Source organism: Schistocerca serialis, chromosome 2 (assembly GCF_023864345.2).
Source record: "Schistocerca serialis cubense isolate TAMUIC-IGC-003099 chromosome 2, iqSchSeri2.2, whole genome shotgun sequence".
Classification (NCBI taxonomy): domain Eukaryota; kingdom Metazoa; phylum Arthropoda; class Insecta; order Orthoptera; family Acrididae; genus Schistocerca; species Schistocerca serialis.
In genome coordinates, this window is record NC_064639.1 from 877,605,066 (window position 1) to 877,628,403 (window position 23,338).

General features: G+C 38.5%; 1 protein-coding gene across 1 annotated transcript in view; it reads right to left on the minus strand.

Moving 5' to 3' along the window:
* Nucleotides 1-3,742: 3,742 nt before the first annotated feature.
* LOC126456099 (uncharacterized) overlaps nucleotides 3,743-23,338 on the minus strand; it is a 94,072-nt gene continuing 74,476 nt past the window's right edge. The window contains exons 6-9 of the mRNA XM_050091855.1: nucleotides 20,299-20,430; nucleotides 20,133-20,186; nucleotides 4,468-4,607; nucleotides 3,743-3,945 (exon numbers count right to left, since the gene is read on the minus strand). Of these exons, the coding sequence (XP_049947812.1) occupies nucleotides 3,919-3,945; nucleotides 4,468-4,607; nucleotides 20,133-20,186; nucleotides 20,299-20,430 (353 nt within the window). The 3' untranslated portion in view covers nucleotides 3,743-3,918. The remainder of the gene's footprint in view (nucleotides 3,946-4,467; nucleotides 4,608-20,132; nucleotides 20,187-20,298; nucleotides 20,431-23,338) is intronic.

Genomic DNA, 23,338 nt, shown 5'->3' on the forward strand with positions numbered 1-23,338 from the left:
CAGGATTCGAACCTGCGATGGTAGCGGTCACTTGGTTCCAGACTGTAGCACCTACAACCGCTTGGCTACTCCGGCCTGCATGTGGGCTGCCTCGGATACATAGTGATCTCCGGTAGGCAAACCATTCACGGTCATGAATTGTACAGAGCATCCAGCAACAGGGCAATTCTACGGCCAATCGGAGTTTAAAAATTGTGCGTTGTCGATCTACACAACATTAGTAACTTTGGTTCCTAGTGGCATCAACTATCCAGTGTTAAAATTTTGTGACACAATTTTTTGCCACCCTATATATACATTTAATTCCTTTCACTATTTAACAGCCCAATGATTCGTTCCACATCATGATTTATTGTACAAAATGGTCCATGGAATATGACACTAACTAAACAACTAACAGGAATCAGTCTTTCCTTCTCATACAGTATGGTAACTCTCCCCTGACCCACAGTTCTGGGTGACTTTCCCAAAATCTAACCCTTTTCCTAGACCTCTCCAGTCCTTTTCTTCACCCTTCTTGCTGAAGAAGGAGCCACTGGCTCTGCAAGCTTGCCAGTCACAACAGTCTTTTATGTGTGTGTTCTGCCGTCACTTGGTGAATAGATTTTTTTCTCTCTCCAATTAAATAATTTCATCAATAATTGATTATTTTCGTTGTTATAACTAACTGGAGAGCAATATAAATATGTAGCTGGCAATACTAAATAATCAGTTAGTTTACACTAAAAAGTCTAGCAAAAACTCAAGAAATCACCAGGATTGGAAAACATTGCTTTGGTCAGACTGAATTCTTCTGTCAATTACACTTGGGTAACAAGAGTCATGAGATAGCAATAAGCAGATGTATAACTATAAAGGGGAAGGTGTGACAAACCAAGCTGGGATTTTTTTCACTTCCTCTCTTGTTTTGCCATTTTTGTTTTTTTCATTTTTAATTAATTACCATTAACATATGTGAGTATTATCTGCATTTTTCATAAAAGAGAAAGGTTGGTCATCAATATTAAAGAATATACCACCAGATCTAATTTTCTGCTTAGTTTTGTGTACATCATCAATTTTCTAATTTATTTAGAGTATTCCTAATTAATATCTTTTGTTGTAGGATGAAATCAGTAATTATTTCATAACTTAAATTCTATTGTTGACATATAAACAAATATAAATTCTATAATAATTATAACCATTTAGAGGAACAACTGATAGTATTCTTAAAGGATCTGTTTGGCCCTATTCAAAAACATGTTAGCAAAGCCAGCCCTTAATTAATTCCAAAGTAATTAACAGTTTTGTCAAAAGTATAGTTTGTGTTTCAATATTTGTTAATTTCATGATTTAAATAAATAATTTGGGCTAACCCTTGTAGTAGAAGAAACTGTTAAAACGAACCAATTTTTTGATGTATTCAGTTAATTTAATGAGTTATGTTTTAATTGTAATTTCTGTAAATTAAACATCAAACAAAGTATAGTTTCAGTACCTACTATTGTGATGATATATAAAGGCCTGATTTTTGGTCCTGAGACAGTCAGTCCACAGCCAATTTTCAGATGAGAAACCCGTGCTGGTTAGGTCAACAACAATGCATCAAGTAAACAGTGGAATAAGTGTAACACAATTAGGCCATGTGTTAATACATCTGTTCAATACATACCATATTATTCTGCAAGAACTGTGAGCTGTGTGGTTTGATTTTTCCTGCTCATAGGTATTCAACAGTAAATTATTGTAGCAGTATGCTGATGTTTGCCTGCAACCTATTAACAAGGCTTATCAAAATTTGTCAATAGTTAACTGTCCATATTGACTGTATAATATTGTGGGGGTGTGAACAGTGAAAGTAAAGAACTATGAAATACAACTTCGCACCTGTCGGCTACTATTTTTCAGTCAGAATAGCAACACAGTACGTTAGCACCCAGGACAATCAACGAAGAAATAAAGCAGGCGAACATCACACAGTGCAATGGGAGAGCTGTCATTTGTACTCAGGTGAATCATGTGAAAAGGTTTCCAACATGACAGGAATTAACAGACATTGAATGTGAAATGGTAGTTGGAGCCACAAAAAAGGGGCATTCCATTTCAGAAATCGTTAGGGAATTCAATATTATGAGGTCAACAGCGCCAAGAGTGTGCCAAGAATACCAAATTTCAGGCATCATCTCTCACCACAGGCTGACGGCCTTCACTTGACGACTGAGAGCAACAGCGTTTGCATAGAGTTGTCAGTGCTAACAGGCAAGCATCACTGCATAAAATAACTGAAGAAATCAATGTGGGACATATGGTGAATTTAACCATTATAACAGTGCCATGAAATTTGTTGTTAATAGGCTATGGCAGCAGACAACTGGCAAATAGCACAACATCGTCTGCAGGACCAACGTCATCTGCAGCACCTTCCCTGAGCCCGTGACCATATCGGTTGGACTCTGGATGACTGGAAAACCATGACCTGGTCAGATGAGTTGGTAAGAGCTGGTGATAGGGTTCAAGTGTGGTGCAGACTTCACAAAGCCATGGACCCAAGTTATCAAGGCACTGTGCAAGCTGTTGGTGGCTCCATAATAGTGTTGGCGATGTTTACTGGCTCCTATGGTCCAACTGAACCAATCATTAACTGAAAATGGATATTTTTGGATACTTGAAGACCATTAACATCCATTCATGGACTTCACGTTCCCAAACAATGACGACATTTTTATGGATGACAACGCACCATGCCACAATTGTTCATGATTGGTTCGAAGAATGTTCTGAACAGTTTAAGTAAATGATCTGGCGAACATGTTGCCTGACATCAATCCCATCAAAAATTTACAGGACATAACCAAGACATCAAATGGGTTCAAATGGCTCTGAGCATTATGGGGCTTAACTTCTGAGGTCATCAGTCCCCTAGAACTTAGAACTACTTAAACCTAACTAACCTAAGGACATCAAACACACCCATGCCCGAGGCAGGATTTGAACTTGCGACCGTAGTGGTCTAACCTAGACCTCAGTTCATGCACAAAATCCTGCATCAGCAGCAAACTTTCAAAACTGTGGACAGCTATAGTTCAATATTTCTGTAGGGGACTTCCAATTACCTGTTGAATCCATGTCACATCAAGTTGCTGCACCACACCAGGAAAAAGGAGGTCTGGTACAATATTAGGAGGTACTGGTATCCCATGACTTTTGTCACCTCAGTGTGACTGTGCAAGGAGATCCACATGCAAACCATATTGTGAAATTAAGGTCAGTACAGCAGTCATGGCATATGTAGAAGTCCCTGTCTCTGATAACACTCTGAGCTACAAATCAATATAGTCCACTGAATGCTTCAGCTCTTGTTCTGTGTGTGAGAAGAATTTTCAGAATTGTGTCCAATGTTGTCCTCAGTTACATAATTGATGTTTCAATCCAAACAGATCTGTGGCTTTCAACAATGGGAGGTATGAGCTTTTCTACCAAGTTATTTTGCTAGAGCCATTTAATCACAAGTCAAAATGCTAGGCAATGCACTTTCTGCAGTAGTATTTCTTATCATGCACACCAGTCAGTTTTCATGGCCCCATTAATGTTAACATCCAGTCACACACAAAAATTTCAATATCGTTTGGCTTGGAGGTTGAGTTACTTGGTTAAAAAAAGTATAGCCCTTAATATTTTCTCCATAATTTATTTATACTGTGTTGTAAAGTAGAGACAATCAACTTTTATAGAAGGAAAATTTTATTTGACATTTGCTTGGTGTAAACATCATTTGCTTGGGAAATAATAATAATAATAATAAAAATAATAGTAATATAGAAAGTGATTTTGATGTTCTTTCTATTTTATTCCTTCTTTACAACATAAATTAATATAAGATGATATTACAGTAAGCATAGGTTACTGGCTGTTAATCACTTCTCTGTCACAGATCCATCACCTGGCTCCATACATATTAGCATTCTGAAATAAAGCCAAACAGTATTTCCATTTACTAACAAAGCACAAATTAAAACCATCCCCATTATTTTGTCATGTGTGTGTGTGTGTGTGTGTGTGTGTGTGTGTGTGTGTGTAAAATCAAGGGAAAATACCTCTGTACCCATGTGTCATCACTAAACAATGGAAAATCAGGGACTAAATAACAACAATATTATTATAGCAGGAAAGTTCCAGTAGAATTTTAATGAACTCGCATGCGTTGCACACACACACACACACACACACACACACACACACACACACACACACACACACACTGCTTTCTCTCTCTCTCTTGTGCCCTGCATACTCTTCCACTTCTCTTGAGTTAATAAAGAGTATAATTTAGTCTTTACTGTGTTCCTTCACATAAATTTCACAGCACAGAATCCTCTACTTTTCATTCCTTAATTTTGCAACCAAGAACGGTATAAACATAATAAGAATCCAACTCATAAAAATATTTTAACTAATTATTATTATCATGCAGATGTTGTTACTTACTGGAAATTTGCAACCTTCGTATCTATGCCAATAACAAGTTACAAATGGTGGTACATCACATCTGCACTTCACGCAAATACCAGGGCTCACGAGATGATCTCCTCGTCTGAGTTTTAGATGTCCAAAAGAGCAGTGCAGTTCTTAAATGTAAATAAATAACATTTTATGATTACAACACATTGCAACAGGAACTTATATAATATCTTAACTGTAGACATGAGCATGAATTACAGTAGAGTTATTCCCTAATGAAGTTTGTTGTAAATAATCAACTGCAATTCAAAAGGAATAACTATACTATGAGAAGAAAAATGGTGGTCGTCACTCCACAGTAATGTTCTGTTTAGAACAAAAAGATGAGCACAATGCTGCAACCAAAAGTTTTGATGACTTATCCAGTGATATGAAATGTCTGGCAGTCAGCAAAGTAACAAACTGTAAAAGTTTCTCCTTCACAAATCTTCTATTCCACAGAAGAACTTCTGTTATTGTAGTATGTAAAAGTTGATGGGTAAGAATTACTTCCTCAGATATGTATATTATCTGTATACTTCCACAATTAAACTCTGTCACTAAATCCAAAGAGATTCTGGTCATATGTAAAGTACACCAGTGGCAAGATACAATCAGCACCTTTACCACACCAGTAGTGATATTACCAATTATGGTACCACTAAAGCAGAGTTACACAGTTTACTAAAATTCCTTAATCAAAGATGATGAAGTAAATATTCCAGAATATTTAAATCAAGAACAGCTATCAAGGTGAGTGACTTAGAAGCAGCTATTCCTCAGTGTACCAAAACAGCTTAAGGCACTTGATAAAGGCAAGTCTTGTGGTGAAGTTTGTATACCAGATTGGGTTTCTTCTGGAGTACACTGACAAAACAGCTCCACACTTAACAGTCACATACAACTGCTCTCTCTACAAAAGATCCATACCTTAAGACTGGAAAGTTGTACAGGTCAAAGCAATACTCAAGAAATGAAATAGAAGTAACCTGATGAATTATGGACACATATCACTGACCTCACTTTCCAGTAGGATCTTGGAACATATACTGAGTTTGAACATTATGTCTTACCTCAAAGAAAATTGTCTGTTGACGTAGTCAGCATTAATTCAGAAAATAGTGTTCTTGTGAAATACAACTAGTTCTTTATTTGTATAAAGTAATGAATTCTACTGACATGAGCCTCAAATTTATTCCACATTTCTAGGTTCCCAGAAGGATTCCAACACCAATCTTTACATGAAACTTCTAATCAAATTGCGTGCCTATGGAGTTTTGCCTCAGTTGTATGTAACTGGATTCGTGGTTACCTGTCAGAAAGGTCACAGTCTGTAGTGATTGATGGAAAGTCATTGAGTAAATGAGAATGGATATCTGTCATTCCCCAATGGACTGTTATAGGCACTCTGATGTTCCTAATCTACATAAATGATTTAAGAGGCAATGTGAGCAGTCCCCTTAGTTTGTTTGCTGATGATGCCGCCATTTACCAGCCACAAAAGTCATGTTGTTGTTGTGGTCTTCAGTACTGAGACTGATTTGATGCAGCTCTCCATGCTACTCTATCCTGTGCAAGCTTCTTCATCTCCAAGTCATAAGATCATCAAAACCAATTTGAAAAATGACTTAGATGTGATATCTGTATGGTGCAAAAAGTGGCAACTCACTTTAAATAAGGATAAGTGTGAGACAATCTACATGAGTACTAAAAGGAAATGGTTAAATTTCAGTTACATGATAAAGCACAGAGATCCAAAGGTCATCAGTTCAACTAAATACCTATGAGTTACTATTACAAACAATTCAAATCAGAATGAACACATAGATAGTGTTGTGGCAAAGTAAAGGAAAGGCTATATTTTATTGCAACAGGTCTGCGAAATAGTTTGCCAACACTTTTCTTGTCTGTCCTCTTCTGGAGTACTGCTGTGTGGTTTGGGTTCCTTGCCAGATAGAACTGACAGAGGAAACTGGAAAAGTCCAAAGAAGGAAAGCTTGTTTTGTATCATCATGAAATAGGGGAGAGAGTGCCATGGATGTGAGTTGGGATTGCATTCATTAAAACAGTGGCATTTTCTTCATGACAAATTTCTCCTCTGAATGCAAAAATATTTTATTTGCAAAAAACTACAGAGGAAAAAATGATGTTTTTGTTGTGGTCTTCAGTCCTGAGACTGGTTTGATGCAGCTCTCCATGTTACTCTATCCTGTGCAAGCTCCTTCATCTCCCAGTACCTACTGCAACTTACATCCTTCTGAATTTGCTTAGTGTATTCATCTCTTGGTCTTCCTCTATGATTTTTACCCTCCACGCTGCCCTCCAATACTAAATTGGTGATCCCTTGATGCCTCAGAACATGTCCTACCAACCGATCCCTTCTTCTTGTCAAGTTGTGCCTCAAACTCCTCTTCTCCCCAATTCTATTCAATACCTCCTCATTAGTTGTGTGATCTACCCATCTAAAGTTCAGAATTTTTCTGTAGCACCACATTTTGAAAGCTTCTATTCTCTTCTTGTCCAAACTATTTATCGTCCACGTTTCACTTCCATGCATCGCTACACTCCATACAAATACTTTCAGAAACGACTTCCTGACACTTAAATCTATACTCAATGTTAACAGAAATGCTTTCCTTGCCATTGTCAGTCTACATATTGTATTCTCTCTACTTCGACCATCATTAGTTATTTTGCTCCCCAAACAGCAAAACTCCTTTACTACTTTAAGTGTCTCATTTCCTAATCTAATTCCCTCAGCATCATCTGACTTAATTCAACTACATTCCATTAACCTTGTTTTGCTTTCGTTGATGTTCATCTTATCTCCTACCTTCAAGGCACTGTCTGTTCCGTTCAACTGCTCTTCCAAGTCCTTTGCTGTCTCTGACAGAATTACAATGCCATCGGCGAACCTCAAAGTTTTTATTTCTTCTCCATCGATTTTAATACCTACTCCAAATTTTTCTTTTGTTTCCTTTACTGCTTGCTCAATATACAGGTTGAATTGCATCGGGGAGAGGTTACAACCCTGTCTCACTCCCTCCCCAACCACTGCTTCCCTTTCATGTCCCTCGACCCTTATAACTGCCATCTGGTTTCTGTACAAACTGTAAATAGTCTTTTTCCCCCTGTATTTGACTCCTGCCACCTTGTAGAGAATGTCTAGTGTGTCCATTTTTCCAAAGTGCTGTTCGAGATGGAACAGTAGAGAAATAGCCTGAAAGTATTTCAGCCAACCTTATGCTAGGATCTTAAGTGTGAAATGAAGAGTATTCATGTAGATGTAGATGTGGGAAAACAAGCTTTATAAACGTTCAGTGTGTAGCCATATTTATAATTATTTTGTGATGTGATTGTAAAATGACCCATTCCACATCATTATAATTTGTCATGAAGATGAAACTAACTAATTACCAATAGAAGAGCTATATTTGGAGTTTAGAAGAGTAGTTGATGAAGTGTTGACTGGATATGTAATTGTACAAAAGTTCATGATGGGATGGCCTCTCCATGGTATTCAGTCTCCGTAAACAAACTTTTAAAGAAACAGTGTCTAATGCACAGTGGATGTAAAACAAAGGCTTGGTCCATACATAGACAGAAGATATATGAAATGCCTTTCACTCTCAAAAGGACAATGTGTGTATCCTTCAGCGGCTACTGCAGCAGAATCTTTTTAAAGAACCTTTCACAAAACACAAACAAATTCTGCACCAAAGTAAGTGTACAGACACTTATGGATGACATGGAACTGGCAATGAGGGCAGCAAAACAAAAGGAGAAATGCTGAATTCATTGCTTCCTTATTGAGATCATTTGTAGGACAATGTTCACATCACATTAGCAGCTTGGCTAACTTCATCAACAGATTTCAGTGAAGTTACACAGATTGCTTGATCGATTTTGATGTAGTTTCATCCTTTAGAAGGGTCCTACCTAGGGACTGAGTGACAACAAATTTCAAACAGAATTACACAATGTTATTCTGATTTACTCTTCCTTCATTGCAGTGTACGTGTAAGACAGATTATTTGAACAGGGTGACCAGGTTGCTATGTAAGGCCCTCTGAATCCCTTAGTGGCCAAATCTTTTATTGCAGATTTTGAAGAGATATATCTGGAATCAGCAACTCTTATACCAACTGTTTTTTGAAGGTATGTTTATGGACTGCCTGTCATAGTATGTCTTCATGGAGATAATAATATAGTTTTTGCAGCATATTAATTATTTTTCATAAGAATGCTCAGTTTACCATGGATACAGAAAAATATGATCTTTTTGTACCAAAGCAAAATTCAGTCTTGAAAACAAATTATGACAGAACTGCTGATACTTAACTTCAGAATATGTAACGTAAACACCACTCGCAGATTAGACTTTAGGCCTGTTCTGACTGACCGACGGCCTAAAGGGCTGTACTTCAGGACACTAAATGTCTAATAGTACCAAAGCACACACACACACACACACACACACACACACACACACACACACACACACACAAAGGATGGGCAGGTCACTCAGACTTCAGGATGAGAGGGACTCATCTGGTCCTCCAAATTTAAGTTTCCTGAGGTTTTGTGATATCATACTATCAAGGGACAGGGCAATGAGTCTAAGAATTAATTCAGAAACTTCAGTAATTAATAAATGTGCAAATTTGCATATCAGTTCTGTGTGTGATGCCAAGACAGTCAAGAAATGATGGATAGATAATGATGATAGCTATGCACAGAAACATTCCCCCAATTTTTGTAATTCAATAACTAGATGCATTAAAATGGTACTATTTATTTCCAAGATGACTATTTCTGTTAAAACCAGGCCTTTGTCTGGATCTGAATGTTTTCACACGCGTGGATATACCTGCAAGATGAGGTAGACTTTTATAAAGACACCAGCACCTGGCAACTTAACATTACAAGGTGGTCTTTCCAGAAGTGTTGAAAAAGACACTATTAGGTCAAAGTAGTGCTACTGTGGTCTGTGGATTATTTTCTTTGGGGGTAGAGGTTTTGCACACCACCCAAGGTGAGCAGTGACTCTTACTTCCTGGACTGTCTTGGAGAAGTCAACACATACTTCTGCAATAGGTGCAATAAGACTCCACACGACATTGTCTTACATTTAGGCAGCATGTTGCAGCAGTGTTCCTGTGCCCTGAAACCTCAGAAGTTTAGGGAAGGTTGTCAGTTTTCAATGAACAAACTGTTTACGCAAACTATTAAAGTTAAAAGAAGGGTAGCTCATTTGTATTACTATGAGATACGGGAGAGAATATCATAGATATGATGTATGAGTTTGGAGAGTGGGCAATCATTAAAACAAAGGTGTAGAGAGTTCTTTCTAAAAACTTTCAGTTACCAAGTTTCTCCTCCAAATGCCAAAATATTTTTTGTCTCCCACTTAGGGAGAAATGGCATGATAATAAAATAAGAAAAATCAGAGCCTGTGCAGAAAGAACTACTCCATCACACTCCTGGGCCTGTGACATGGTGTATTATCTTGCTGAAAAATGCCACTGCCATTCGAAAACATGATCATCATGAATGGGTCCAGAGTATGATGGAGCTGCCACCAGCTTGTATCTGTCCTGCAGCATAGGTGTCAAGGAGCTGTTCCCCCAGAAGATGATGGATTCGTGCCCTCACATCAGCATGATGAAGAAGGTAGCAGGATTCATTAGACCATGCAATGCTCTGCCACTGCACCAATGTCCAATGCCAATATTCAAGGGTCCATTTCAGCCATAGTTGCCAAGCTGTGGTGTTAACATTGGCACATGGGTGGGTCATCAGCTGCGGAGGCCCATCGTTAGGAGTGTTAGGTGCACTGTGTGTTCAGCCACACTTTTACTCTGCCCAAAATTAAAGTCTGATGTTAGTTCTAGCACAGTTCACCTTCTGTCCTGTTTTACCAGCCTGCCTAGCCTCTGATGTCCGACATCTGCAATGAGGTGTGACTGCCCAACACCATGACATCTGGACGTGGTTTCACCACGTGTTGAAGACATTCACCACAGCAGTCCTTGAACACCTGACAAGTCATGCAGTTTTTAAAATGCTTGTACCGAACACTAATATGAATTTTTTAGGTTTCAACTCACAAATTCATCTGACTGACATTGTCAAGTATTTCAGAAAATTGTTTACCATGACCCACTGACCAAGACTCAACATCAGCTTGTTTTTCTGATGCTTCATGTCGGAGACAGAACTCTGGTGGAACATACAGGGCATTTCTGTCTGACATTTAGTAAGTTGGGTACCAAATTCCTACTGGGGCAATGCACAACATTAGTGGGCACAGCTCAGGATTACAAATGTAGTTCCTTCTGGCCAAAATTCAGAATACTGAGAGAGTTTCTCCTCTCAGAAGTGTCAGTTGCATTGCATCTCAACCACCTTATGGGCCAGGAAGAATTAGTGTTAATATTAAATCAACACAAGCCTGTTTGGACACACCATCAGTTAATAAAAGGCCCCTTCACAAGCAGTTATCAACCTCTGTACCTACTAATGGCTACGGATGACTTACAGTATGATATACTTTTCTCTTTGTATATCCTCTGAAATGTAAATCTGATGAGTATTACTTCTGAACTAACGTTTTTTTTACAACAATGTATTTGTAAGTCCACAAGGCAATGCATCCAACACACACACACACACACACACACACACACACACACACATACTCTCTCTCTCTCTCTCTCTCTGTGTGTGTGTGTGTGTGTGTGTGTGTGTGTGTGTGTGTGTGTGTGAAGGTTTACTTAGCTTTTTAAAATGGCATCAGTGTCCAGCAGGAAAAACATTGTTGCATAATATCCAATTCGAGGTCCAGGTTTTGAAACGACTTAGCTTGAAGTTAATAGTTATTGTGACATAATACTTGATTTATTCAAAATTTCATTTAACATTTCACACATATTTATACAGTTCCAGAGGTAAATATTAAAACATAAAACTTAGAGCTCTTTTCTTTACCTATGCTCCCTTGCACTTTCCAAAGTTTCCCTACATATTATATCAAACCATGTCAGAAACAGAATAATGCAACTGGCATGAATCAGGTAGGAGTATGAGACATATACGTGTTCTAGAACGATCCGGAACACTCAATGAGTCAAAATACAATTCAAGTAACTTCTGTTTTTAGATTATTTATCAGATTTAGTTTACACAGCATTTTCCAATGAAATGTACTTATATGAAGATTTTTAGTACTAATATCAAATGACAAAGGTTACAGAGTTTGTAAATATAAAAATTAGACACTTCCTGTTATGTTGTAATGCGGATATAATGTTGTTGTTGTGGTCTTCAGCCCAAAGACTGGTTTGATGCTGCTCTCCATGTTACTCTATACTGTACAACCCTCTTCATCTCCAAGTAACTACTGCAACCTACATCCTTCTGAATCTGCTTAGTGTATTCATATCTTAGTTTCCCTCTACAATTTTAATCCCCTGCCCCACCTAAACTTTCCTCCAGTACTAAGTTGGTGAGCCCTTGATGTCTCAGAATGTGTCCTACCAACTGATCCCTTCTTCTAGTCAGGTTGTGCCACAAATTTCTTTTCTCACCAATTCTATTCAGTACCTCCTCAGTAGTTACATGATCTACCCATCTAATCTTCAGCATTCTTCTGTAGCACATTTAAAAAAGCTTCTACTCTCTTCTTGTCTAAACTGTTTACTCTCCATATTTCACTTTTATAGATGGCTACAATCCATAAAAATACTTCCAGAGAGGACTTCCTGACACTTTTTTAAAAATCTATACTTGATTTTAACAAATTTCTCTTCTTCATAAATGCTTTTCTTGCTGTTGCCAGTCTACCTTTTATATCCTCTCTACTTCAGCCATCATCAGTTATTTTTCTGGCCAAATAGCAAACCTCATCTACAATTTTGAGTGTCTCACTTCCTAATATAATTCCTTCAGCATCACCTGATTTTATTTGACTACATTCCACTATCCATGTTTTGCTTTTGTTGATGTTCATCTTGTATCCTTCTTTCAAGACACTGTCCACGCCATTCAACTGCTCTTCCAAGTCCTTTGCTGTCTCTGAGAGAATTACAATGTCATCATCAAATCTCAAAGATTTTATTTATTCTCCCTTCAATTCCTACTCCAAATTTTTCTTTAGCTCCCTTTACTGCTTGTTCAATGCACAGATTTTATCATCAGGGATAGGCTACAGCCCTATCTAACACCCTTTTCAAACACTGCATCTCTTTCATGCCCCTCAACTCTTATAACTGCCGTCTGGTTTCTGTACAAGTTGCAAATAGCTTTTTGCTCCCTTTATTTTACCCTGCCACCCTCAGAATTTCAAACAGCATATTTCAGTCAACATTGTTAAAGGCTTAGATAAAGTCTACAAAGGCTATAAACACAGGTTTGCCATTCCTTAACCTATCTTCTATGAGAAGTTGTAGGGTCAGCATTGCCTCGTGCATTCCTACATTTCTCCAGAATCCAATGTGATCTTCCCTCAGGTTGGCTACTACCAGTTTGTCCATTCTTCTGTAAAGAATTCGTGTTATTATTTAGCAACCATGACTTACTAAACTAATAGTTTTAATTTTCACACTTGTCAGTACCTGCGTTCTTTGGAACTAGAATTACTGTATTCTTCTTGAAGTCTGAAGGTATTTTACCTGTCTCAAACATCTTTCTCACCAGATGGAAGATTTTTGTCATGGCTGGCTCTCCCAGGGCCATCAATAGTTCTAACGGAATGCTGTCTATTCCCAGGGCCTTGTTTTGACTGAGGTCTTTCAGTGCTCTGTCAAATTCTTCATTCAGTATTGTATCTTCCATCTCATCTTCATCTACATCCTCTTCCATTTCAATAATACTGCCCTCAAGTGTATCTCCTCTGCATAGATCCTCTATATACTCCTTTCACCTTTCATGTTGTCCTTCTTTGCTTACGACTGGTTTTCCATCTGAGCTCTTAATATTCATACATATGGTTCTCTTTTCTCCAAAGGTCTCTTTAAATTTCCTGTAGGTGGTATCTATCTTTCCCCTAGTAACATATGCTTCTAAATACTTACATTTGTCTTATGGCCATTCCTGCTTAGCCATTTTGCACTTCCTGTCAATCTCATTTTTTAGATGTTTGTAATACCTTTCACCTGCTTCATTTACTGCATTTTTATCTTTTCTCAATTCAATATCTCTTGTGTTACCTAAGGATTTCTAATAGCCCTCATCTTTTTATCTACTTGATCCTCTGCTGTCTTCAATATTTCAGCTCTCAAAGCTACCCATTCTTCTACTGTTTTCCTTTCCTCTGTTCTTTTCAATTGTTCCCTAAGGCTCCTTCTGAAACTCTCAACAACCTCTGGTTTTTTCAGTTTATCCAGTCCCACCTCCCTAAATTCCTACCTTTTTGCAGTTTATTCAGTTTTAATCTATAGTTCATAAACAATAAATTGTGGTCAGAGTACATTTTGCCTCTGGAAATATCTTACAATTTAAAATCTAGTTCCATAATCTCTGTTTTACCATTGTATACTCAGTCTGCAACCTTCCATAGATGTTATATCAAAAGTAAAATAAATAAAGTTGTAGATAGAAAGGTATGCTTTGTCAGCATGTAAAACTGAATGGTAAAAATAGCAAGATTGATGTAGATTTGCTTTTAGAGTATTTGCAGTAATTATTTGCCACCTAATTTTCATAGTGTAGGATTCAAGTTTTAGAATATATGACAATATAAAAGGAAAATTATATTTACAGAGAAACTGCACTCAATGACTGGCAAAACTTTACGAACATCAACAAATATGAGATACATAATATACAAATGAATAATAATTCACATACGCCCAGAATTTACGTGGTAGCATACAGTTCACTAACTGAGGGAAATTTCTGATACAACTGGATTTATTGTAATAAACATATCGTAATATAGCAAATGGCCTGACTGAATGTGCAGCAGCAGGGTAACTGAGAGAATAACTTCAGGTCTGTGCAGTCAATAGAAGCTAACACTTGGCAAGTACTGAACCGAGGAGATAATTGCAACCAAGCAGTGTACAACAAAGACTGTTCAGTAGTTAAACTAGTATGTAAAACAGAGAACTTGCTGTTGCAGATTCTGATCCACTCTCAGGAAATACAAATAAGATCTCCTCACTCTTCTGACCTAGATCTTTGTCACAGGTATTCAAAAGTTCTTCAGCACCCCAATGAGAGACAATGTAATGGTGGATGCTTTTCTTTCCTATTGCTCAGTATCAATATTAGAAACAGAAAGTTGATACTCACCATATAGTGGAGATGCTGAGTCGCAAAAGGCACAACAAAAAGATTCACGCAATTATAGCTTGATTGCGGTTTCAATTGTCTGAGACTGCAGACGTGTGTGCAAGTTGCATTTGCGTGAGTGTGTGTGTGCGTGTGTGTATGTGTGTCTACTGCTGACAAAAGCCTTAATGGCCGAAAGCTATAATTGTGTGAATCTTTTTGTTGTGCTTATCGCGACTCAACATCTCTGCTATATGGTAAGTAGCAACTTTCCTTCTCTAATATTGTTACATTCTATCCTGGATTTTCTATTGCTCGGTATGCCAGATGAAAATCTGGACAACCCAAATAGTAAAGAAAGAGATGTGCTTCTGAATCGGAATGTATAAGGGCGTATGGCAATGGAAAGGAAGCTTAGGTAGGGTGCTCCATACCAATCTGATAATAGCAAATTATTATTTGGGACAAAACACTAGGAAATAGCATGAGCAAATTGCTATTGAGATACTAAAAAATTGTGGGAGACATATTGTATCATTGTCAACAAGACAATGAAGAGTGGACGCTGTGCACGCCAGAGTCCACACAAGTGTAGCTTATCAACTCAACTATGACCATGCCAAATGTTTAGGGGTAATAAAGGGGTTGTTGTTGTTGTTGTAGTCTTCAGTCCTGAGACTGGTTTGATGCAGCTCTCCATGCTAATCTATCCTGTGCGAGCTCCTTCATCTCCCATTACCTACTGCAACCTACATCCTTCTGATCTGCTTAGTGTATTCATCTCTTGGTCTCCCTCTACGATTTTTACCTTCCACGCTGCCCTCCAATGCTAAATTTGTGATTCCTTGATGCCTCAGGACATGTCCTACCAACCGATCCCTTCTTCTAGTCAAGTTGTGCCACAAACTTCTCCCCAATCCTATTCAATACTTCCTCATTAGTTACGTGATCTACCCACCTAATCTTCAACATTCTTCTGTAGCACCACATTTCGAAAGCTTCTATTCTCTTCTTTTCCAAACTATTTATTGTCCATGTTTCACTTCCATACATGGCTACATTCCATACAAATACTTTCAGGAACGACTTCCTGACATTCAAATCTATACTCGATGTTAACAAATTTTTCTTCTTCAGAAACGCTTTCCTTACCATTGCCAGTCTACATTTTATATCCTCTCTACTTCGACCATCATCAGTTACTTTGCTCCCCAAATAGCAAAACTCCTTTACTACTTTAAGTGTCTCATTTCCTAATCTAATTCCATCAGCAACACCCGACTAAATTCAACTACATTCCATTATCCTCGTTTTGCTTTTGTTGATGTTCATCTTATACCCTCCTTTCAAGACACTGTCCATTCCGTTCAACTGCTCTTCCAAGTCCTTTGCTGTCTCTGACAGAATTACAATGTCATCGGCGAACCTCAAAGTTTTTATTTCTTCTCCTTGGATTATAATACCTACTCAAAATTTTTCTTTTCTTTCCTTTACTGCTTGCTCAATATACAGATTGAATAACATCAGGGAGAGGCTACAACCCTGTCTCACTCCCTTCCCAACCACTGCTTCCCTTTCATGCCCCTTGACTCTTATAACTGCCATCTGGCTTCTGTACAAATTATAAATAGCCTTTCGCTCCCTGTATTTTACCCCTGCCACCTTTAGAATTTGAAAGAGAGTATTCCAGTCAACATTATCAAAAGCTTTCTCTAAGTCTACAAATGCTAGAAACATAGGTCTGCCTTTCCTTAATCTTTCTTCTAAGATAAGACGAAAGGTCAGTATTGCCTCACGTGTTCCAACATTTATACGGAATCCAAACTGATCTTCCCCGAGATTGGCTTCTATCAGTTTTTCCATTCGTCAGTAAATAATTCGCATTAGTATTTTGCAGCTGTGACTTATTAAACTGATAGTTCGGTAATTTTCACACCTGTCAACACCTGCTTTCTTTGGGATTGGAATTATTATATTCTTCTTGAAGTCTGAGCCTGTCTTGTACATCTTGCTCATCAGATGGTAGAGTTTTGTCAGGACTGGCTCTCCCAAGGCCATCAGTAATTCTAATGGAATGTTGTCTACTCCCGGGGCCTTGTTTCGACTCAGGTCTTTCAGTGCTCTATCAAACTCTTCAGGCAGTATCATATCTCCCATTTCATCTTCATCTACATCCTCTTCCATTTCCATAATATTGTCCTCAAGTACATCACCCTTGTATAGACCCCCTATTTACTCCTTCCACCTTTCTGCTTTCCCTTCTTTGCTTAGAACTGGGTTTCCATCTGAGCTCTTAATATTCATACAAGTGGTTCTCTTTTCGCCAAAGGTCTCTTTAATTTTCCTGTAGGCAGTATCTATCTTACCCCAAGTGAGATAAGCCTCTACATCCTTACATTTGTCCTCTACCCATCCCTGCTTAGCCATTTTGCACTTCCTGTCGATCTCATTTTTGAGATGTTTGTATTCCATTTGCCTGCTTCATTTACTGCATTTTTATATTTTCTCCTTTCGTCAATTAAATTCAATATATCTTCTGTTACCCAAGGATTTCTACTAGCCCTCGTCTTTTTACCTACTTGATCCTCTGCTGCCTTCACTACTTCATCCCTCAGAGCTACCCACTCTACTTCTACTGTATTTCTTTCCCCCATTCCTGTCAATTGTTCCCTTATGCTGTTCCTGAAACTCTCTACAACCTCTGGTTCTTTCAGTTTATCCAGGTCCCACCTCCTTAAATTCCCACCTTATTGCAATTTCTTGAGTTTTAATCTACAGTTCATAACCAATAGATTGTGGTCAGAGTCCACATCTGCTCCTGGAAATGTCCTACAATTTAAAACCTGGTTCCTAAATCTCTGTTTACCATTATATAATCTATCTGATACCTTTTAGTATCTCCCGGATTCTTCCATGTATACAACCTTCTTTTATGATTCTTGAACCAAGTGTTAGCTATGATTAAGTTATGCTCTGTGCAAAATTCTAACAGACGGCTTCCTCTTTCATTTCTTATCCCCAATTCATATTCACCTACTATGTTTCCTTCTCTCCCTTTTCCTACTGTCGAATCCCAGTCACCCATGACTATTAAATTTTCGTCTCCCTTCACTACCAGAATAATTTCTTTTATCTCACCATACATTTCTTCAATTTCTTCGTCATCTGCAGAGCTAGTTGGCATATAAACTTGTACTACTGTAGTAGGCATGGGCTTCGTGTCTATCTTGGCCACTATAATACGTTCACTATGCTGTTTGTAGTAGCTTACCCACACTCCTATTTTTTTTATTCATTATTAAACCTACTCCTGCATTACCCCTATTTGATTTTGTATTTATAACCCTGTATTCACCTGACCAGAAGTCTTGTTGCTCCTGCCACCGAACTTCACTAACTCCCACTATATCTAACTTTAACCTATCCATTTCCCATTTTAAATTTTCTAACCTGCCTGCCTGACTAAGGGATCTGACATTCCACGCTCCGATCCGTAGAATGCCAGTTTTCTATCTCCTGATAATGACGTCCTCCTGAGTAGTCCCCACCCGGAGATCTGAATGGGGGACTATTTTACCTCCGGAATATTTTACCCAAGAGGACACCATCATCATTTAACCATACAGTTAGCTGCATGCCCTCGGGAAAAATTACGGCTGTAGTTTCCCCTTGCTTTCAGCCATTCGCAGTACCACAACAGCAAGGCCAGATCAGTCAATCATCCAGACTGTTGCCCCTGCAACTACTGAAAAGGCTGCTGCCCCTCTTCAGGAACCACACGTTTGTCTGGCTTCTCAACAGATACCCCTCCGTTGTGGTTGCACCTACGGTTCGGCTATCTGTATCGTTGAGGCACGCAAGCCTCCTCACCAACGGCAAGGTCCATGGTTCATGGGGGGAGGAATAAAGGGGTATACATACTTTATAGGTATGGAATGAAAACTGCAAACTGCAAAGCACCTCACAAGTTGTGTTTCATGCTAGAAAGCTAAAAGTTGCTTGGGAAAATGAAGCCTGTACCCACTAAAGCACAAAGATATGTAATATTAGCTGTCATAAAGAGGAAATTACCTGACGGACCTAAGGGCTGTAATTTTTTTTTCACATACTCAGTGTATTCATGAAGCACATTTAGTTTTATCCAAAATGAACTATGATGATTATAGCCTTCAGTCCACTGAGTTCTTCATCCAATGAAAGAGAGGAGAAGATATAAAGAAATAGAATTATTCAGCAAATTCTTCATGATTCCAGAACTGGGGATGAATGGAGAGTAGCAAAAGTCAACAGTGAAGTAAACACTGCATTATATATACTATATTTGTCTAATCATGGTTGATAATGAAATTATTTTTGATATTTTAGGCGATTCATAATATAGTTCCATTACAACATGATTCAATCTTCTTGAGCTGATTTTTTCTTGGGCATGCTGACATAAACAAAAACCTTCAAGTGATACTTACATAATTTTATAAAGTATGTGAAATTTAAAACTTCCCTGGCATGTAGATTGTTCACGACATTTTGGGTCAACTGCCAGTTGTCTGTAACTTTCTACCACAATATTTCAGCACAGACTCTTCAGGCTATCTTTGGGTGAATACTGCCAATAAAGCACAGAGATCTCCTATTTCAGACCCTGGCACACATTGCAATCTGTTAAAGATGGCTTGGTGTTGTGGAAGGCAAGTGTTTATAGGATTCTGAGTGAGTGCTGCACATCTTATACAGGGCAAATGGCACTGACTATTCAGGATATCATGGAACACCAGTAGCATACTTGCTTCTCCAAGCTAACAAGTCTGCCGTCACCAAACACTGTATTTCCATTGCCCAGTCAATGAAAAACAATGAAACAAAAATTGTGGTCCATATGTAAAACATGTTGGAGCACCATCATCAATGACTAGCTGGGGCCCTTATCGATAAAGACAGTGGGTTCCAGCTAATTTCTGCAAGGAATCCTGGCATAGGAACACTTCATTCTTTATGCAGCCAGCATCATTCTCTAATTTTTCCATGTGAAGACAGTCAATCTGATATTGATGAGAACTTTCATCACAGAGGGTGTGCAGTGTAGTGCACCGACTTGCAGCAGAAGTGCTTGCACTCAAGCTGCATGCATGCAGCGACAACGGGGCACATCATGCTTGTACCTGGGGGTGTTATGTAGGAGAGATCAGTGTATTTTCGCCAGTATTCACTTGAACATGGCCACAAGACACTGCTCCGAAATATTGTGCAACAGGTTACAGACATCCAGCAGTTCACCCAAAATTCCACGGAACAATAAAGTAAAGTAGTTGGTCATTAACATAGGAAATCACAGTTGGGAAAATTTATGCACATAATGAAAAATAATGTTTCTGACTTACCATCTGCTGAAGATGTGTGATTCGAGGACTGAAGAACATAATCTGAGCCTACAGCTGTAACATAGAATGCAAAGTTAGTGAAAAGTAAAATTTTATATATTCTTCAATAAATTTTTGTTAGTTTAAGCACCACAACAGAATGAATATGGCACATTATTGTACTTACGACAATGAAGTGCATGAGGGCAACAGCTGAATTCCTCTGCAAAAATGGGAGCACAACGTTTCAGATGAGCAACTTTGAACCGAATCATCATGTCACAGGTGTACTTATGGCACCATGGTCCATTCAGTGTTCCTGTGAAAAATGAACTGGGTCTGGTTTACAAAAATTCCATTTGTGGAGGAGTACTTGTTGACAAGTGTGTATCCAGCAAGGAGCAGGGGATGGCAGTTATATCAAACCATAAGACATAGTGATCATCATAATCTGAACTCACATTGTACCCTGTCACACAGACATGCATATCAGTTTCAAGAAAGCCAGAACATGTGACAGTTACTGACTAGTCAGGATTGTACCCAGAGCCGTTTATTATTTTAAAAAATCTCAAAACTGTTTTGCTAGTCACCACTATTTTCTTTGCACTTGAAAATACCAGATCCTACTGGGTTCTAAAAGCTTACCATAGTGTAGTACATAGAAAGTATTCATGTGCATCTGAACGTTATCTGCTTGACAGAAATACTGCATGTTTACATCCCATAAAAATTATAGTATATCAGCTCAATACACTGTTGGGAATCGGTACTTATTATAAAGCAATACCATTACACATTTGTTCATTTACCCATTTCATTTACAGTTGGCAATTGAATTTAAACATTTTTTTCTGTGGCCTGAATGGATATACAGTAAGAATAACAATTAAAATATTTGATCATGTGCATTCAAAAGAGCTGTAAACAATCACTTAATATGCCAACAATCAATACCATTTATTTGAATTCATGCAACATTATTTGTATCATAGGGACATACACTACAGTTTCAGCATTACATAAAAATAACACTAAACAATAATGAGAGCACTTTAACAATTTTTGCACATTATTCCATTATGACTATTGCTGTTGTATTTTTGAATCATTCTGCAGGCATTGAGACTGTGAGGGAAAATCAAATCCCCCAAGATTTCCCCCTTCTAAAGAGAAAGGAAATGGAGAAAGATGAAAGAGGTATTATTCATTCTGGCCTACAAAAGGAAAATAGTCTGTTTCCAGGTAAAAGGCATGATGTTTTGGTTGTTTCTGCAGCATCAAATACACCTGGTGTAAACACAGTAACAGATTTTAAGAGACTATTATTATTCTCGTGTCAGAAACATACAGGTACATGTACATACATTTTATACAGATATCATGTACGAAAGGTACTACGGAAACAAAGAAAGCTTCATCATAGGTTTAAGAGTAGTCGAATCATAGCTGATAAGGAAAAGCTGAACGAAGCGAAAAAGAGCGTAAAGAGAGCAATGAGAGAAGCATTCAACGAATTCGAACATAAAACATTGGCAAACAATCTAAACAAGAACCCTAAAAAGTTTTGGTCATATGTAAAATCGGTAAGCGGATCTAAATCCCCTATTCAGTCACTCGTTGACCACGATGGCACCGAAACAGAGGACGACCGAAGAAAGGCAGAAATACTGAATTCAGTGTTCCGAAACTGTTTCACTGCGGAAAATCGTAACACGGTCCCTGACTTCAGCCGTCGCACGGACGCCAAAATGGAAAATATTGAAATAAACGATATCGGAATTGAAAAACAACTACTATCACTTAGTAGCGGAAAAGCATCCGGACCAGACGAGATACCCTTAAGATTCTACAGTGATTATGCTAAAGAACTTGCCCCCTTTCTATCAGCAATTTATCGTAGATCGCTGGAAGAACGTAAAGTACCTAGCGACTGGAAGAAAGCGCAGGTCGTTCCCATTTTCAAGAAGGGTCATAAATCAGATGCGAATAATTATAGGCCTATTTCGCTTACGTCAATCTGTTGTAGAATAATGGAACATGTTTTGTGTTCTCGTATTATGACGTTCTTAGATAATACAAATCTCCTTCATCATAACCAACATGGATTCCGCAAACAGAGATCATGTGAAACTCAGCTCACCCTATTTGCCCAAGAAATTCACAGTGCCGTAGACACTGGCGAGCAGATTGATGCCGTATTCCTGGACTTCAGGAAGGCATTTGATACGGTTCCGCACTTACGTTTAGTGAAAAAAATACGAGCTTACGGAATATCGGACCAGGTTTGTGATTGGATTCAGGATTTCCTAGAAGAAAGAACACAACATGTCATTCTTAACGGTTCAAAATCTGCAGATGTAGAGGTAATTTCGGGAGTACCGCAGGGAAGCGTGATAGGACCTTTATTGTTTACAATATACATAAATGACTTAGTTGACAACATCGGTAGCTCCGTGAGGCTATTTGCAGATGACACGGTTGTCTACAAGAAAGTAGCAACATCAGAAGACTCGTACGTACTCCAGGAGGACCTGCAGAGGATTAATGCATGGTGCGACAGCTGGCAGCTTTCCCTAAACGTAGATAAATGTAATATAATGCGCATACATAGGGGCAGAAATCCATTCCAGTACGATTATGCCATAGGTGGTAAATCATTGGAAGCGGTAATGACCGTAAAATACTTAGGAGTTACTATCCAGAGCGATCTGAAGTGGAATGATCACATAAAACAAATAGTGGGAAAAGCAGGCGCCAGGTTGAGATTCATAGGAAGAATTCTAAGAAAATGTGACTCATCGACGAAAGAAGTAGCTTACAAAACGCTTGTTCGTCCGATTCTTGAGTATTGCTCATCAGTATGGGACCCTTACCAGGTTGGATTAATAGAAGAGATAGACATGATCCAGCGAAAAGCAGCGTGATTCGTCATGGGGACATTTAGTCAGCGCGAGAGCGTTACGGAGATGCTGAACAAGCTCCAGTGGCGGACACTTCAAGAAAGGCGTTACGCAATACGGAGAGGTTTATTATCGAAATTACGAGAGAGCACATTCCGGGAAGAGATGGGCAACATATTACTACCGCCCACATATATCTCGCGTAATGATCACAACGAAAAGATCCGAGAAATTAGAGCAAATACGGAGACTTACAAGCAGTCGTTCTTTCCACGCACAATTCGTGAATGGAACAGGGAAGGGGGGATCAGATAGTGGTACAAT